The sequence below is a fragment of the Lacerta agilis genome, chromosome 1 (assembly GCF_009819535.1).
Source record: "Lacerta agilis isolate rLacAgi1 chromosome 1, rLacAgi1.pri, whole genome shotgun sequence".
Taxonomy (NCBI): domain Eukaryota; kingdom Metazoa; phylum Chordata; class Lepidosauria; order Squamata; family Lacertidae; genus Lacerta; species Lacerta agilis.
The window spans coordinates 7,658,620-7,677,718 of record NC_046312.1 but is presented as its reverse complement, the minus strand read 5'-3'; the positions used below and the strand labels follow the sequence as shown (position 1 = coordinate 7,677,718).

General features: G+C 46.7%; 1 protein-coding gene across 1 annotated transcript in view; it reads right to left on the bottom strand.

Annotated features, from left to right (window-relative positions):
* DAAM1 (dishevelled associated activator of morphogenesis 1) overlaps nt 1-19,099 on the bottom strand; it is a 161,750-nt gene that overhangs the window by 81,088 nt on the left and 61,563 nt on the right. Inside the window, 1 exon segment of the mRNA XM_033171452.1 lies at nt 8,365-8,454. Within this exon segment, the coding sequence (XP_033027343.1) occupies nt 8,365-8,454 (90 nt within the window).

The window sequence follows — 19,099 nt, the reverse complement described above, 5'->3', positions numbered from 1 at the left end:
GGAATCCAACAAGAGATTCCGTATATTAATAAATACTGGAATGAATCCATTAAAATTCGGGGAGCTGCGCCAGCTCTCCAAATGATATGATGCACTCTTGGCCCCTAAAGAGTTTGGAGGTTGGTTGGTTTGTTGTTTTTGCGTCTTGCGGTCAAGATCGCTTCGCGCAAAGGCTGCCCCCCCCCTACAAGTAATCATAGAATGATGGAATCTTAAGAGTTGGAAGGGACTCAAGGGTCATCTAGTCCAACCCCCTGCAATGCAGGAATCTCGGCTAAAGCATCCAGGACAGGTGGCCATCCAACCTCTGCTTTAAAATCTCGCAAGGAAGGAGAGTCCACCGCCTCTCGTGGGAGTCTGTTCCACTGCCGAAGCGAAAAGAAGAGAAGAAGAAGAAGAAGAAGAGTTTGGATTTGATATCCCGCTTTATCACGACCCGAAGGAGTCTCAAAGCGGCTAACATTCTCCTTTCCCTTCCTCCCCCACAACAAACCCTCTGTGAGGTGAGTGGGGCTGAGAGACTTCAAAGAAGTGTGACTAGCCCAAGGTCACCCAGCAGCTGCATGTGGAGGAGCGGAGACGCGAACCCGGTTCTCCAGATTACGAGTCTACCGCTCTTAACCACTACACCACACTGGCTCTCCAAAGGCGTTTTCGAGCCTAACTCTTTCCCTTGGCCTTTGAGAAACTGCCTAGGTTTTGTGCAGCTGTTCTCTCCGGACAAGACAAGGAGCTCCCCGACACAGAATCAGGCCATCTGGCTTAGCATTGTCTTACCCTGACTGGCAGTGGCTGTTCGGGGTTTCAGAGAGAGGTCTCTCTCAGCCCTACCTGGAATTGACAGGAATTGAACCCAGGGCCTTCTTCTGCATGCAGGGCAGGTGCTCTAACCACTGGGCAACAGCGCCTCCCCTGTGGGACAATGATTCCCTGGACAGGCTGTAATCTAACAGCATTTCTTGCTGACCGGTCAGGAAAGGATTCAGAGCAATGTTGACCTTGCAAATCTACTGTATACTGACAGGATGTCCCTATTTTCGTTGGAGAAATGTTGAAGGGTTTGTAATGGCCTTCCTTTGCTTCACACGCCCCCCCCCCCAAACCAAAGGCTTGTATTTCCCAGGTTCTCTGTTCATCCATCCATCCATCCATTCCCACCCGCCCACACAAACACATACATAATAAGAAAATGCAGCATGATCAAATACCTTTCATTGTTAAATGGCTCATTGTTTAAAAGGCTTCAGTCTGAAACCCTAAAGATTGCTAACAGATGCCTTTTTTGGCTTCAGACGGGAAGACGGGGGTGGGGTGGGGTGGGGGAGCCGCTCTGGGGGTGGGGGAGAAACAAGAGCATGTATTTAAAAGGGGGAATTATTTCAAGGTTCCAATTCCATATACTGTATCACTAAAGGATTTCCAGCATTGGCCAAACAGGTGTCTCTCCAAGGAAGGATGGAAGCACACCAGTCTTCATTCATTGTTGGTCCCCGAGAAACTGGTACCTGGGGGGGGGGGGTTTCCACGGCCCCAGACATCAATAAGCCCTAGAGCTTGTGGCTCAAAGGCAGAGCAGGTGTGTTGCATGCAGAATGCCCCAGGTTTGGTTCCTAGCTGCTCCTGGTAAGTTTGGGAAAAGACTCCTGGGATGTAACTCTGGCTGGCTGCTGCCAGTAAATGTAGCCAATACAGTCATACATCGTGTCACGTATGCTCTGTGTTATGTACGTTCGAGTTATGGACCTCTGCGACCCGGAAGTCCTCCACGGAGCGCGTTCTGCGCACTTCGCGCATGCACAGAAGCGCAAAAACTCGTGAACTTCCGGGTTTTTTCTTTTCTTTTTTTCCTTTTTGATCGTTCACGTTATGTACGCCCAGGTTACGTGGCGTGACCCAGAACGGATCGTGTACGTAACACGGGGTACCACTGTATACAGATAAGAATCCGACAGCACGGTGATGAGAAATTCCAAAAAGAATGGTCCACATTTATGGTATACTTAAAGAGAAATCTGTACGTAAATAAAGACCGGCGCAGGACTGAAACAAAATTCGTAACGTTTATTGTAAACATTTGTTTAGACCCTAAGATGTAATGCGGTAATATAATAAGGACTGTATGTTTAAAGTATAATACAAAAACTTATTAAGGAATTATAGACATTTATAGAATGTATATATAGTAAACACGCTTAAGTAAGAGCAATATAGAGAAGCCAGAAGAGGGGTGGAAGGAAGTTAATTTGGGTAAGATATAGATTTTAAGGAAAATAGTATTGTTAAGCTATATTGTGTTTAAAATATTTGAAAAAAATCAATAAAAATCATTGAAGGAAAAAAAGATGATGATAATGATGATGATGATGATGATGATGATAATAATAATAATAATAATAATAATAATAATAATAATAATAACTTTTATTTGTATCCCGCCCTCCCCGGCCAAAGCCGGGTTCACAGCAGCTAACATCATATAAATAAGACAATATGCATAATACAATATGCAAATAAAATAACATTCAACATTCATTAAAATAATATAGAATAATATTAAATATCAGCATTTCAAAATTAAACAGAAATCCATTCTTAACAGTTAAAATAAGTAATTCCTAAACTCCAATCAATAAAACAACAGCAAACCACAGTGCACAACATAATACAATACAATACAAAATGAGATAAATAAGACCAGTGGTCTGACTCTGTATAATGCAGCTTCCTGTGTATTGAATTGCCCCGTGCATTTGTTCCTTAAAAAACACACAAAAAACAACAACACTGTGCCAACAGTCACTATAATTCTGCACTTGCAAAAAGCTTGCAACCTGCAGCAAAATAGCAAATCCAAAGAGGTACCAACTGCAAGGTATCAACATGGCCGATGCTGTTCTCCATCTACACAAAGCAGTCATTCTTGCTAGCCGCCTGCGATTTTTATCACAGGCTGTCTGGCAACTGGAATTTCTATCCACAAAGGTAAGAGTTTAAATACCTGAGGGAGACAGGGAGGGAGGTTGTGTTTGTTTGAATGAAGGTGATGCTGCTGCTGTTGCTGCTTTTTTTTTTTTAATGATATAAAGTTGCTGATTTCACAGGTCTAAAGAAAAGCTTGCTACCTGTTCTTGGTTAATTACCAAAGCCTGGAAACCGGACTTTAAACGAGCTACTCCTGCAATGCCTGAACAGCTTTGGACTGTGCAAATCTTTCTCTGGCAATTTAGCAAAAGCCCTTCTCAGGATTCAGGAAACATCGTATCAGCTTCCCACAACCCGGTGCTCCTTTCAAATGCTTCAGAGCGTAACACTCTCATCAGATGGCAGGGACGCTGAAGGAAGCTGTGGTCCAAAATACCAGAAGGGCACTGGGTTGCAGGAAGCTGCTTTCGACTTAAGAAGGCAACAGTTTTCAGTCTCTAAAATCGCCCGCTGAATAGTTTCAGTGATCTCCATCTGGCTGTTTGCACTAAGCTATTGAAATATGCCTATAATCTGGCTTGAACCTGGTCTCAGGTTATTATTCCACATTCTTCCCTCACTCCCTGTTCTCAGTTTACACTTCTGCACACAGCTTCATTTCTTTCTTGAAATACACACAACTGAAGGATTGCCGGTGGCCATCAACTGCAATGCTCCCGAGTCAGTTAATCACACTTTTTATCTTTTGCCATCTTAGCACTGAGGGCACAGCTACTTCCAAGGAGAGAAGAGTTCCAACAGAAACTGCTACTAACATTTGCAGGGCAGCATCAAAGGATGTTTCTTCTTCTTTTTCTTCTTTGGCGATCACTTGTAGCCGAGTAAGATTGTCTTCCATGGACACAGTTTTAACAGCGAGTCCCTAAGTGACTGTGGAGGCCAATTCTGGATCCACACGTCCTTCCACAGTGGGGACATAGGTTTCCAGGTGGGAGCTGATCACAGTGAGGGTTTGCCAAGCGTGCCTTCCTCTTAGCACGTTGCTCCCTTTCCTCCTGAGTTCGAGCATCTTCAAAGCTCATGACACTTTTGGTAAAGGCTGCTCTCCAATTGGAGTGCTTGCAGGCCAGTGTTTCCCAATTGTCAGTGTTTATACTACTTTTTTTTTAAAGATTTGCCTGGAGAGAGTCTTTAAACCTCTTTTGTTGACCACCAGCATTACGCTTTCCATTTTTAAGTTCGGAATAGAGTACTTGCTTTGGAAGACGATCATCAGGCATCCGCACAACATGACCAGCCCAACGAAGTTGATGTTGAAGAATCATTGCATTTGGGTTTAACCGTACCGTCACCTGCTCCTGCAAAGTACTACTTCATATTTAAACACCCCATATCCATCTGAGAAGGAGAACTCAGTATCCTCATTTCCCTTTCTTATTACACCCATCCACTGGCCTTAAAAACCCACAAACCCACAAAATCCAAATGAACTTCAAAGGCCTTTTCTATCGTAATCCGAAAATCCCTCCCCTGAGCGGAGTCATAGCTCGGGCTGCACTGTTTCATGTGTGCTGCATTCCTTTCTTGGGGTCACTGCCCAGGGACTTTCTATTACTTCTCCGCAGCTTCACTCTTCCCTCGTTCTGCCTCCCTTTTCGAAAGCAGCCAAGCCAGCCTCAATCGCCCATCTCTCGCCGCAGCCATTATGTAATAAATCCAGGTCCTCCTCAATGAGGATCGCTTTTGTTCCTCGCGGCTCGGGAGTCCCCTTGATCGCTTGCACGGCGCAGGCTTCTCCAACCATTTGGCAGCCATGGGGAGGAAAGGAAGGGCGGGTGGGGCAGGCAAATGAGAAGGAAAAGGGCAGACTCTATTCAAGTGGGAAACCAGACCCCTCCGCAGATTGGATGCAAGCAGTGTGGGAAGAGAGGGCCACCCTCAGAGAGATCTAGGGGTCCTCTTTCTGGCATCTCCACGCAGCTTAAGCGTTCATAATGTATTGAAAACACACCATCAAACGCCTGTGGAGTCTTGGCACTCATCGGAGGCCCCCACCAAGCCATTTTCTCAGTCTAAAAGTAGCTCAGGGATTTGTGAATGAAGGCATAAAGGACTGGTTCCCTCTACTACGGTATTCTTTGGATCCTGAACCTCCACTGCCTTGTGGGACATTTTCAGGAAAAGAAAAGGCATAAAGCCTACACAAATTCGGATTGGAGTCCCTAAGTATTCTATGCCTACCAGCAACTGCTGCAGCCAAGCAGGAGGGGAGAAGGGGCTTTTGAGATGTCATTTTTATTTTGATTATGCATCTTGTGGTTTTATATTTTGATTTTATTCTGCGAACCACCGGGTATAGGGCGGTATATAAATCCAACAAATAAATAAGTAATTAAAAAATAAAACAAACATCTTGCTCTGCTTTCCATTGGACCACAGCAGCGAGGCCGAAAGGAGGGTCTTGTCGTCTGGGCAGCCCAGGACCCCCATACACGGTGCCCAGGCTTGCACCCCAAGGAGGTTACTCTGGTGCTGCTAACACAGCAGTTTGGTGCTGCTAACACTTCACCCCCGGAGGCGAACTCCATTGTCTCTCGAGACAAGATGGATACCAACCACATCAATTCCGCCAAATTCAAACTGCAAGTGTTGTTCACAGACCACCTGGATGAAGTTCATTGACTACTGGTAGTCCACGGACCACAGTTTTGGAACCCAACTTTAAAATTACTGCATTGCACAGGGTTGGACTGGATGACCTTTTGGTTCCCTTCCAATGCTACAACTCTATGAAAAGAGCCATCTCCGCTTCCCTGCACCTTTTCTCTAGAGACGCCTCATTCCTTCCAAGCCCCGTTCGCTTCCCCCCCATCACTGATCACCCAGATGGCTTGCCGCCATAAATACAGTGCTGCTGCTTTCGCACTCGCTGCTTTCTAAACCGAACACGTGATGGCTTGTAAGGCTTTCTAAACCGAACACGTGCTGATGGCTTGTAAGGCTGCCTGCTAGCTAGGCGTAAATTTTGCACCAGCCTGGGAAACGTGGCCACAATTCAACATAGGAGTCTACCAGGCGCATGCAAATCTAACGGGCGGTGAAAATGGGCAAGTAGGCAAATTCCTGCCCCCCCCTCAAAAGAAGCATCACTTTGTTTTAATCATGCAGGATACATTAGGCCCTGGGGTCATGAGAGACCATAAAGAGCACACAAAGCAGCATTAAAGAAAAGATTTGGGACTTTGCAAGGTTGTATTTTACAAGCAGTGAGAGATTTCACTTTCTTGGGTTCCATGATCACTGCAGATGGTGACAGCAGTCACGAAATTAGAAGACGCCTGCTTCTTGGGAGAAAAGCAATGACAAACCTAGACAGCATCTTAAAAAGCAAAGACATCACCTTGCCGACAAAGGTCCGTATAGTTAAAGCTATGGTTTTCCCAGTAGCAATGTACGGAAGTGAGAGCTGGACCATAAAGAAGGCTGATCGCCGAAGAATTGATGCTTTTGAACTATGGTGCTGGAGGAGACTCTGGAGAGTCCCACGGACTGCAAGAAGATCAAACCTATCCATCCTTAAAGAAATCAGCCCTGAGTGCTCACTAGAAGGACAGATCCTGAAGTTGAGGCTCCAGTACTTTGGCCACCTCATGAGAAGAGAAGACTCCCTAGAAAAGACCCTGATGTTGGGAAAGATTGAGGGCACAAGGAGAAGGGGACGACAGAGGATGAGATGGTTGGACAGTGTTCTCGAAGCTACCAACATGAGTCTGATCAGACTGCAGGAGGTAGTGAAGGATAGGCGTGCCTGGCGTGCTCTGGTCCATGGGGTCACGAAGAGTCGGACACGACTGAACGACTGAACAACAACAACAACAATTTTACAAGCCTTGCCTTTTCATTACCTGAGTTCTATTAAGATGCTTCAACGGCATCCTTTGAATCTCATGAAATTACTGTATTTTTCGATGTATAAGACGCCCCCTATTTTGGGGGGCTCCAAATTAAGAAACACCCCTCAGCACTACACATGTATAAGACAAGCCCCAATTTTAAACCTAATTTTTTGGTTTTTTTAAAAAACCTTGTCTTATACATGGAAAAATATGGTATATAAGATTCATCTGGTCTCTAGGCTCAGGCCTTCAGCAGCAGAATCCTCTGCGGAAGACCCTTTAGTGCAGAAGGGAAATATTGAGGGCTGAAAGTGTTCCTGTGTACAAGGAGAAGCCTCAAACTCTGCACCCAACCTCTGCTGGCCAATACTCATTTTCAATTGGTGAATTAATTGCTGCTTTTGTTTCAAGTGGGCTCCTTAAAATTTTAGTTGTTTCGTTGCAATTTCCAGCTTCGCCTTGCGCACGGATGCAGATCTGCCTTTGCGATGTGCAGAGGTATCTCGGGTTAAGAACTTAATTCGTTCTGGAGGTCCGTTCTTAACCTGAAACTGTTCTTAACCTGAGGTACCACTTTAGCTAACGGGGCCTCCCGCTGGAGCTGCGCCGTCACCATGCGATTTCTGTTCTCATCCTGAAGCAAAGTTCTTAACCCGAGGTACTATTTCTGGGTTAGTAACCTGAAGCGTCTGTAACCTGAGGTACCACTGTACACAGAAAATATGTGATCTGCCTCTTCTCAGTTACAGATTTAGAGAGGCGGTTCCCAAACTCCCCACACTTGAAAACAGCTGTTGGTGGATCACTTAAATGATTTCTTAGTCTACTGTAGCAATCGAAACACACTGTGCTAGGTCATAGGATTGTGGAGTTGGAAGGGAACCCCCCCCCCCCACAAAAGAGTAATCTAGTCCAACCAATGCAGGAATCACAGTAGATATGGCATGGCTGGCAAAGAATTCAAACTGTAATTCAATAAAATGCTATCTTATAAATAAAAACAGCTATAAAAATACAATCAAATGTCAACATGCATATTCAGTGTGACGGATGTGCTGTCTCCTGTCTTCAACTGTAAATCCACAGGTGTGCGGACCACCTGAATAACGCTTACACATCACATTTTGGCAACTCCTGATTTAGGATACAGTCGTGACTTGGAAGTCGAACGGAATCCATTCCAGAAGTCCGTTCGACTTACAAAACACCCAGAAACCAAAGTGTGGCTTCTGATTGGCTGCAGGAAGCTCCTGCAGCCAATCGTAAGACGCGGAAGCCCCAGCGGACGTTCAGCTTCCAAAAACACAGTGGTTCGCAAACCGGAACAGTCACTTCTGGTTTGTGGCGTTTGGGAGCCAAAACGCTTGGGAACTAAGCTGTTCGAAAACCAAAGTACAACTATATTGCCTTTAGGGGTTCCTCAAAACAGACCCAACGCATTCTGCAAGATTCTCTTCTTTGTTTCTCAAGCTTGTCCCCCAGAAGAGAAAGCAAAGAGCTGCGGAGGAAGTCAGTATTATCATACTTTTTAAAATCATTCTCTTACCTTTTTCTTACTGCAGTAGATCTGCCATTTCTTTTCTGCTGGAAGAGCAAACATGGCTTCTCTATGCTTATCTGAAAGGTCGAGTTCATCCTAAGGAGAGAGAGAGAGATGCCATACGTCATCAAAACATCCAATTTATTGCATAGATTAGCATTGACAACCGTGAAGGAGGAGGGGAGAAACTCTCATAAGATAAGCCCTGCTGGACAGTGATGGTGAGGGGAGTCCTGGCCCCAGGCACATAATTCTGAGGGGGCACAACCCGGTGCCCCCATGACAGGCTTCCTTGCTGAGGCTGTGTGGCTGCCTCCTTCTGGAGCCGTGGCGAGGTGAGCTGAGCCCAGGCTGGGCCATTGCGGCCGCAGTGGCACCTCCTTCTCATTGCGGCTGAGCCGGAGCATGGACTTTTCTCAGCCCACACCGGTCCTTCCCAGGATCTTCCCTTCCAGCATGCGGCCTGCAGCAGGAGCACAGAGATGAGAGCCGCCCACTTGCCCAGGACCCACCTTGGTGCTGCGCAGCCAAGGAGAGGTAGCCAGGAAAGGGCTGTGCTTGGCACCTTGGGCTGCTCTCCATTGCCCTCCTCCTAGGCCTGCTGCAGCGCCAGCGCTGCTGGGATGCCGCCAAGCCCGCCAAGGGGCACTGACTGCTGGGAGCTCGCCGAGGGTGAACGCGGCAGCCGGCAGGCAACCTCTGTGAGAAGCGGCCGCTGCAGAGGCACAGCGAGCAAGGTCTGCCTGTTGCCTCCTGCCTGACGCACCCAAGGAGGTTAGGGGGCCTAGCCGTTGCCTTGTCTTGGGCACTGCCAATGCACACTAGACGGTTGTTGCTGGATCAGGCCAATGGCCCACCCAGTCCATCCTCCTCTTCTCGCAGCCGTCAAGCTACAAGAAACCTGCAAACAGGACCCAGGTGCGAGAGCACTCTTCTCTCCTGCGGTCTCCAGCAACTCATATTCAAATTCTTCTAAAAAAAAAAAAAAAATTCAGAAGCGTTACTGCCTCCAACCGTCCAGGTTTGCAGTGCCTCCGCGCAATCATATCTGGTGGGTCATTCCTCTCCATGCCCACACACCTATCATTTCTGCAGCTCACAAGCTTCTAAGACACCCTCCCCAAGGTCGGGTGATTCCCACAAGAGGGTTTGCGATCTCTGGATGAGGTTCCCTTTCTTTCTCCAGCCCACAGCCGAAATAGCTCCTGGAAGATCTGGCTCCACCTGTCAACGGAGTTATTTTGGAGGACTTTGAAGAGCATTATCCTGCATCCTGTATGCTGGCCTGGTGCCCTCCAAATGATGCTGGACTCCCAACTCCCATCATCCCTGAGCAATGGCCTTCCTGCCTGGGACTGATGCGAGTCGGGAATCCTAGACTTCTTGCAAGAGGCTGGGGAAGGCTGCCCAACAGCTATGTAGAAGGGAGCATTCGTTGGACCTTTGCTGAGAGCGGACGCCAAGATGGGGAATTTCACAGCTACCGAAATTTATGGGAAAGGGATAAGCACGTCTTTGGATTAGAGGTGATCTACAAGACAAGCCATCGCCATGGGTTACTAGCGGATTAATTACCCAAATTGATCTCCAAAACTCAGGTCACTCTGTAGATGGTTTGCTGAATATTGAGACAAGTTACTATGAGTCGCACGCAATAAATAAGGTGAAGGGTGAATTCTGTGACCCCTTTTAGAGCTCTTCGCAATCTCTTTTTGTTTCAGCAACCCCAAACAATTTAGTATCGCCAGCTCCTCTCAATGTGGAACGCTAAGGAAATACTCATTTAGCTTTCAGAAAAAAAGCCCACCAAAAATATTCATGATGCACCTGGGTATTATCCCATCTCCCTAACCCTATCCCATTTATTTATTGAAAATAATTTTAGCGCACTCTAAATTACAACTGCATAACCAAACAGCCTGATATTAATTTTCAGCAGAGGCCTAGGTGAACAACCATGTCTTTAAACGGCACCCGAAGCTTTGCAAAATCACACCTATGCCAGCAGGAAGTGCTTTTCAAATTGGGAGGTATCATAGCTGAGAAATCTTATGGGCCTTATATTCTTGTGGTAAGCCGCCCCCAGCAGGAGCATAGCCAGAGTGGGATCTGCAACAGCTGCAGCTTCTAGGTCAGATTCAAGGGCAGGCCCACAAAGAGCACATTACAGTGATCATCAAAGATCGCCTCTCCCCATAAGAACTGACTTGGACCCTGCTATCATCATCTGAGGCCCTTCCTTGTGTGCTCTGCAAGAGGTCCATAGAATCATAGAGTTGGAAGAGACCACAAGGGCCATCCAGTCCAACCCCCTGCCAAGCAGGAAACACCATGCTCGGGGGTCGTATAACCAGAGTGTGGCAAGAAGGGGCCTTTTCTGCTGTGGCTCCCCATTTGTGGAGTGCTCCCCCCAGAAAGGCTCGCCTGGCACCTTCATGATACACCTTTAGGCTCCAGGTAAAGCCATTCCTCTTCTCCCTGGCCTTTGGCTAATTAAACAATCTATGGCATATCCTCCAACATGCTGAGTTCCAAAACCAAGTTCTTCCCATCTGCGTTCCTGTGCAAGATCACGGGGCTCAAAAGGCACTTTTTTTTGGTGTGTTCTTACGGTGCCCCAAAATGCGCATTTGAGTGCCACACGAGATCACGGCCCCCAAAAGTGCTGGGGGGGGGGGCAAAATCGCACGAGAACATGGCAACAAAAATGGCCGCTGTGCTCTCACAGGAAAAACCCGGGATTACGGGTGTATGCCATGGCCATTTAAACTGTGCGTAGGGTTTGTGATTTCTGTTGGTTACTATACCATGTATTTTTGTGTTTTTGCATTGTGAACCGCCCAGTGATCTTTGGATGAAGGGTGGTAAAGAAACTGAATTAAGAATAATGGCGATAATGATCTTCTTGAGGTTATCAGCACATGGGTTCACCGCGGCAGATTTGTGAACCATGAAGAATACTGGCTAGCTGGCAATCTTATGCATGGTGAGCCAGTTTTTGGAGGGGTGCACTGGAACACCCCAGAGTTTTGGACCCAGCAGATTGACAGGCGCCGAATCAGGAGACAGCTGAAGCAGCCAAGAATTCAAAAGCTGCCGCCAGCCACACTCACAAACTGGATATAAAGGAACAGAAAATGGCCCCTTAAAATCAGTCTGAATGAGGGAAAGGATGCTTTTCTAAGAGGAAGGCATTGCCGCAATGACGGAACGCTGCCTTCATCGCCCCAGCTTGAAATTCTGCCACGAAATCCCTCTCCCAATCTGCACACAAGCTTCATCCCAAGCAGTTTCAATTAACAATCACGAAGCAGACTAATTAGTGAGCAGGAGATGCCAATTGGCAATTAGCTTCACAGCCCATCTGCATTTGTCCGTTTGGGCATGAATGGAGCCTGCGTATTAGGTAGCTAGAAACAGGGCAGGAAAAGAGAGATTAAAAACCACGTTGCTGAACGACCACAAGTCCAGCTGGAACCTCAAATGCAAGCAGGAAAAGCCTCAACTCCGTATTTCCAAGTCTCAATGTTTTCAGAACCAATCTGGTTATCTTTTCAAATCTATTGTCTGCGGACAGGCCTCGCACATGCTCATGTCGTTTTAATTTTGTTTCATTTAAAAGTAAGAATGATTTGGCCACCCAAAAGGAACTCACACACCACAGTTTAATAACCTCTGCCTTATTTCATTTCCATTTTGACTGTGTCTTTCTCCTTCTTGCATACATGAATTGTTGTCAGAGAAAGCTACAGTCAAGCAATGCAGCTGAGGTCGTAGAATCATAGAATTATAGTGTTGGAAGGGACCCCGAGGCTCATCTGCTACAACCCTTGGCGAATAGACATTGCGTGCCATTTGGCACCTAGCTTATATATCTGAGTTTCTGAAGGACCATTGAAGGAGCTGGGCATGTTTAGCCTGGAAAAGAGGAGACTGAGAGGAGATAGGAGAGCCATCTAAAGGGCTCTCACATGAAAGAAGGAACAAACTTGTTTTCTCCTGCTCTGGAGGGTAGGACTCGAAGCACTGGCTTCAAGTTTCAAGAAAAGAGAACTTTCTGACAGTAAGAGCTGTTCAACAGTGGAACGCTCTCCCTTGGAAGGCGGTGGACTCTCTCTCCTTCCTTGGAGGTTTTTAAGCAGAGGTTGAGTGACCATCTGCCACTGATACGTTAGCTGAGTTTCCTGCATCTGATTATCGTCTTCCAAAGCAACTACTCTATTCCGAACTTAAAAATGGAAAGCGCAATGTTGGTAATCAACAAAAGAGGTTTAAAGACTGTCTCAAGGCAAATTTTTAAAAATGTAATATAAACACCCAACAACTGGGGAACACTGGCCTGCGAGCGCTCCAGTTAGAGAACAGCCTTTACCAAAGGTGTCATGGGCTTTGAAGACACTCGAACTCAGAACGCAAGGGAGAAACGTGCTAAGAGGAAGGCACGCTTGGCAAATCCACACCGTGATCAACTCCCACCCGGGAACCAACGTCCCCACTGTGGAAGGGGACATTTATGGAAGACAATCTTACTCGGCTACGAGTGATCGCCAAAGAAGAAGAAGATTGCAGGGGGTTGGACTGGATGACTCTAGGGGGCCCTTCCAACTCTACGATTCTACGATCTAGTCCAGCGTTCTGTTCTCAGTGGCTAAGTCAAATACAACAGCACCACCTGCGTTTCTGACCAAGGGGCAATCAGATGCACTCATTGCCTCTGACAGTGGAGGTCAAACATACTGTACATTGCAAACCACTTAGGGTTCTTTTTTTAAAAAAAGTATTTGTGCTATATAAATTGTTCAAATAAATAAAAGATTTATTTGTGGCTAGTAGCCATTGAGTAGTCTCATCAGGCTGTAGGCTGACGGGGTAGTGGCTCTCCAGGATTTCAGATGGGGGCATTCACAATTCTACTTAGAAATTCTGGGGTTTGCACCTGAGACCTTTTGTTTGCGAAGTATACACTGAGCTACTGAGCTGCAGCCCTTCCCTGAACCGATGCAAGGATAAAAATGGGGTGGGAAGAGAACTATGTGTGCCACCTCAAGTGCCTTGGAGGCCAGGAGAGGAAGAAATGCAGTAAACAAAAGGCAAGCATGGATTGCCGGAGTGCTGCTCATGCTTCTAGAGAGGGAGTCGTGATTCCTGCAAAACCAGTTTGCCAGGTGAGCACAGCATCGAAAAGGGAGCATGTGCATCTCTGATAGCAAACGCTGATAGCTAGAATACTGCCTTCCCTGTGTGTTGTTAGCAATGATTTCAGGGCAAGAAGCAATATTTCGCTTGGCGCCTTCACTATACACCTTTAAGCGCCAGGCAAAAAACATTCGTTTTCAACCAGGCCTTCACCTGACTTGATCTACATCCTATACCATTTTTTAAAATGCTGGCTCTTTTGGGTTTTTTTTATTGGGTTGTTGGTTTGGTTTTGATTTTATGTATTTGATATTTTATGTTAACCGCCCTGAGGCCTTCGTGTATAGGGCGGTATTGAAATTAATTACTATTATTATTATTATTATTATTATTATTATTATTATTATTTCCTGCTTCCAACATACCGTCCGAGTTAATAATTTCAATTCATAAAGCCTATCAAACTGGGTGTAGTCTGCCCTCTCTAAAAATACTTGGTACCAACCAGCCCATTTTTAATCCTTCGTTGATGTCATCCGAAACCCGGTTCGATGGGTGTGCCAACATCCTTTGAAACGTAAGGCTGCATTTCCATTTCGAATCGCCCGGAAAATAACGAGCAAAAGTCAACATTCAGGGTGTGTGCGTACCCTGTTTGCACCACACAGTTACACACACGCAGAGTCAGCAGATATGAACACAGCTGCTCCATCCCTTATTTCTCATACAGCTGGATCAAGGGCTTTTGGCTGCGCTGCAAGATTAAGCATCTCTCTTGCGCTCACATCGGTTTGTGCGGCATTTCGTCACAGATTGCCGGCTCCTTCCCAGGGCACAACATTCAACGAGCTTCTCCCAAACAAATGGTTGTTAGGAGTGCCATCTCATTTAACATCGGTAGATCAGCTACAGTTTAATCACAGATTTAGTTGATATTTTTTTTTTTTACAATGCCCCAGACAGATCAATGGGGTGCCCTAGATTGAAATACCCAACAAACACCAGGAAAGGAGGGAGGATCCATGCTAGTTACCTGTTTCAAATTTGACGCGGAGAGAAATGGATGTTCCCTTCTGCTTGTATCCCGTACCTGGCAGGAATGTTTTAATTCCAGGGCAAAAACAATGAGACCATCTCAGGAAACTGAAGCCGACAATGTTATGTCAAGTGGCTCTTAAATCTAGATTTCTATGGTACCAAAGGGATACAAATGTGTCCCAGTTTTTGAAAGGCATTTGGTTCCGGCATTACTAGAAAAGTACAGTGGTAACTCCAGTTGCGGACGGGATTCGTTTCGGAGCTCCGGTTGGATCCCGAGGTTTCTGCAAGTGGGGGTGCCTGTTCTGCGCATGTGCGTGGCACGGTAGAGTGCTTCTGCGCATGCGCGCGTGGTGAAACCCGGAAAAATACTTCCGGGTTTGCCGCGTGTCTATCTCGCATGATACGTAACCGGAGGTGAACGTAAGTAGAGTTACCACTGTAATATTCTGTAAATTCCCCCCAAAATAGATTAGAGAGATATGCTTCGCAATATCATCCACTCTCCGGAATTGATTTCCCACAATTCAATAAAAAGGTTTTCAAAACGCAGCTCACGGTAGAATTAAATCTGCAAAAAGCCAACCGAACATTTAAGTTGCAATAAAATTAAAAGTTAACAGCAAGCAAATTGATTGTAGTTCTAGTTTGCATGAATCCAATTAGGCCATAATAAAGAGGCCTAATTAGCAAACGGGTTGTCAGGAAGCCTTAGAGGGCATACAAGTTGGGAGGCTAGACAAGAACAGAACAGGCAACTCCCAACTCCACCCAGTCACAACTAAGTCTGGAGCCACCTGCTGACCAGACTGTATAAAGACACTAGTCTGTGTCTCCTGCTTATTGAAGGGCAATAGGGGCAAGGAGAATAAGAGGAAGCACTCCCCCCCCCCAATACATTGAATAACTTGCTACCACAAGGTACTGCAATGGCCCCTAACTGAGTTAAGCCAATTTATGGAGGACTGTTTTTCAAAGGCTAGGCGGCTAAATAGAACCTCCAGCTTCAGAGGCAGTGTATCTATGAATATCTTTGAAGATGAAACAGGGGAGAGCTTTTACCTTCTGGCCCTGATTGTGTCCTTCCCTGTGGGCATCTGGCTATCTGCTGTTGGGAACAGGATGCTAATACATCGTTCTGCATAACTGCAATTTAATATTTGTGTTTTAGCACGCAGAGCACTGTGCAATTTTCTTTTGCAGGAGAATGACAGGAGTGGGGACCTACGGAACCCTCTGCGCTCCTTTGGGAGGGAAGGAGGGAAATAAACTGAATAAACAATATGCAGCAACGCCACCCGTTCCCACTCCCTCGGATGAAAATCTCCAAGAACAGGCAGGCACCTGCCGGAACTAAAGAGTGTAATGCACACCCCAAGAGAAAGAAAGGCAGGTTGGTTACTCATATCACCATGACCTTCCCGGCGTCAGGTTACGCTTAAACCTTTCAACATAAAAGCTTTGCCTGACATTTATTCAGCTGACTTGTGCTAAATCGCTGGTTACCAAGAAAACAAATTCACACCTTCTTTACGCTTAGACCAGAAGCTGAAGTCAGACACCTCTGACTAATAAGCAGGAATAAACAAAGGGAGAGGCTGTTGGAAAGAGTGACTCTCTCTCCTCCCAGCTTCCCTCTGCTTATTAGATGAAGACTTGTGATCTAAAGACACCAGAAGAATCTGCTGGATCAGGCCAATGGCCCATCGAGTCCAGCATCCTCTTCCTCACAACGGCCAACCAGGCTGCTTAATGGGGAACCTGCAAGCGGCATTAGCAACTGTGGAGGGAGACCCTTGGCAAACTACAGTTCCCAGGATGCTCTGGGGGGAAGCCACGCCTGTGGTGTGACGATGTTTTAAAGGCATCGCTCAGATGGAGCTTTGTACGCAGCAATCATTAAACACCCCAGGCGTCACCACCAAGGCGGAGCAGCACTCGATGCTCGTTTTTTAAGACGCAATGATTCAGAAGGCTTCTACCACTTCACAGCCCGGTTTTTATTGCCGGGTTGCTTTCCTTGTGTCAGCAGCGCCGAGCGCTTCAAAGTTTGTCATTCGCATCTGGGTGGGGAAATGTTAGTGCTAGGGAGGGGCGGGCAAAGCCCAACAGATGCGAAATCAGCTTTGGCGAGAAGAAAATGCGACAGCCCGGTTGGTTAGAGTGTGGCGCTGATAACGCCAAGGTTGCAGGTTCGATCCCAGTTAAGGGACAGCTGCATATTCCTGCCTTGCAAGGGGTTGGACTAGATGACACTCAGAGTCCCTTCCAACTCTACAATTCTATGATTCTAAACAAGGAAATATAGCATGTGGAAGCAGTGAAGGAGACCATGGTTCAGCGGTGGGTTACATGCAAGTTCCCTCACGGAGCTACCAGACCCAGAGAGCTGTTTAACACACAATCCTTCTTCCCAGGGAGTTCTGGCAATGGTGTCGTCTGCACTGACAGCTGCTGTCTCTGTTTTCACACAGGGAACAATCGCAGCCCGACCCGGAGATGCCCATGGGGATTGAACCCAGAACCTGTTGCGTGCAATGCAGATGCTGTAACCCTGAGCTTCAGCTCTCCGTTGCTTTTAAAAAAATTTAAAAGTTACCCTCGGGAATCCCACGAGTTTCAAGCAGCCCTGAAGTGCCCAGTCAGTTTAACAATTCAGGGGATCAAATGAAGTAAGCGATCTCAGCTGGTGGTTAATTTATAAGATAGCGTCGCTGTAAACGCCGCTGACACCGCTTGAAGTTTTGGAAAAGACAGGCAGGCAGAGAGGGAAGACGAGACCAGACAGTTATCTCCAACTAGAAGGTGGAGAGATCATGGAGAGATACAATCCATCAATGACATCTGGCAGTTGTTGCTGGGGTATTCAAACTCCCCACTTCTTTATTATTCGTGAGAGGCACTTAATTCATTTGCTGTTTCAGAAAGATAAAAGAAATATGCAGAAGCCCTCCAGAAATATATTACCATCTGAAGACATGTGTAATTTGGGGCTGGTGGGCTGTGGGGGGACAAAAAAAACCAATACATACAAAATGCTAATTTTATGCAGCTTAAAAAAAAAAAATAGGAGGAAAGTATACCAGCTCTGGGAATCACAAGTGGGGAGAGTGGCTCATAGTCAGTGGTGGTGTTGTTGTGGTTAAGAGTGTTGGTCCAGGACGTGGGAGAACAGGATTCGAATCCCCACTCCAGCCATGAAGCTCCCTGGGTGATCTTGGGCCAGCTACCACCTCTCAGCCTAACCTACCTCTCAGGGTTGTTGTGAGGATGAAACGAGGAGGGGAGGGACAATGTACGCCACCTCAACCTCCTTGGGGGAATATAAATGTAAATAAATAACTATCTAACGCGGTGCAATGGTTTTACGCTTGCCAAGCGGAACTTTACACCCGCAAGCACCCCATGCCCACCCCGAGTCTGCTGGGGGAAACCCCAGAAAAAAATTAGGAAGATGGGATGGGAGTCCCCATTGTGAAAGTGTAAATCTTACCTACAGCTGCTTGCATGCTGTTCATGGGTATCTGGTTGGTCACTGTAAGATGGAGATGCTGGGATAAGTGGACCTTTGGTCCAAACTAGCAGGGCTTTTCTTCTGTTGGGCCTATTTATTTTGTGAGCCAATCCATTTCTTAATATCTCTCTCTCTCTCTCTCTCTCTCTCTCTCTCTCTCTCTTCCAGTGTGGCCAGTGTGGTGTAGTGGTTAAGAGCGGTAGTCTCGTAATCTGGTGAACCGGGTTCGTGTCTCCGCTCCTCCACCATGCAGCTGCTGGGTGACCTTGGGCTAGTCACACTTCTCTGAAGTCTCTCAGCCCCACTCACCTCACAGAGTGTTTGTTGTGGGGGAGGAAGGGAAAGGAGATTGTTAGCCGCTTTGAGACTCCTTTGGGTAGTGATAAAGCGGGATATCAAATCCAAACTCCTCCTCTTCTTCTTCTTCCCTCTTCCTCTACACCTCCAAGTTTTCAAAAGCTCCTCACTGACACAAGTCCACATGCCATGGCTTACCCCAATGTCTTTGATTCCCCACCCCGGTCAGAGTTTCTTAGGGACAGCTCTTCTTCAAGCAGGAGGGAGTAACAGGGAAATGTTCTCCTCTGCTGGTTTCAATCCAAGCTGCAAAATTCAAGTTACAAGAAAGGAGAGCTCGGCTAAACATCAGGAAGAACTTTCTGACGGGAAGAGCTGTTCAACAGAGGAAAGGTCTCCCTCGGGTGGTTGTAGACTCTCCTTCCTTGTAGGTTTTTAAGCAGAGGTTGGATGGCCATCTGTCCTGGATGCTTTAGCCGAGATTCCTGCATTGGAGGGGGTTGGACTAGAGGACCCTCGGTGACCCTTCCATACCTACAGTTCTATGATTCTAGCAATGTGCTGTCTGAAGCTCACCTCTCCACTGCAGCTAGCACTGCCAAGTCTCTGAAGCTAATTCCAGGGCCCGCATCCAGCAAACGTCACCTGCACCTCTCTAAGGAGGGCAACCAAGATGATCAAGGGACTGGAAACCGAGCCTTATGAGGAATGGTTGAAGGAGCTGGGTATGTTTAGCTTGGAGAAGAAAAAATTGAA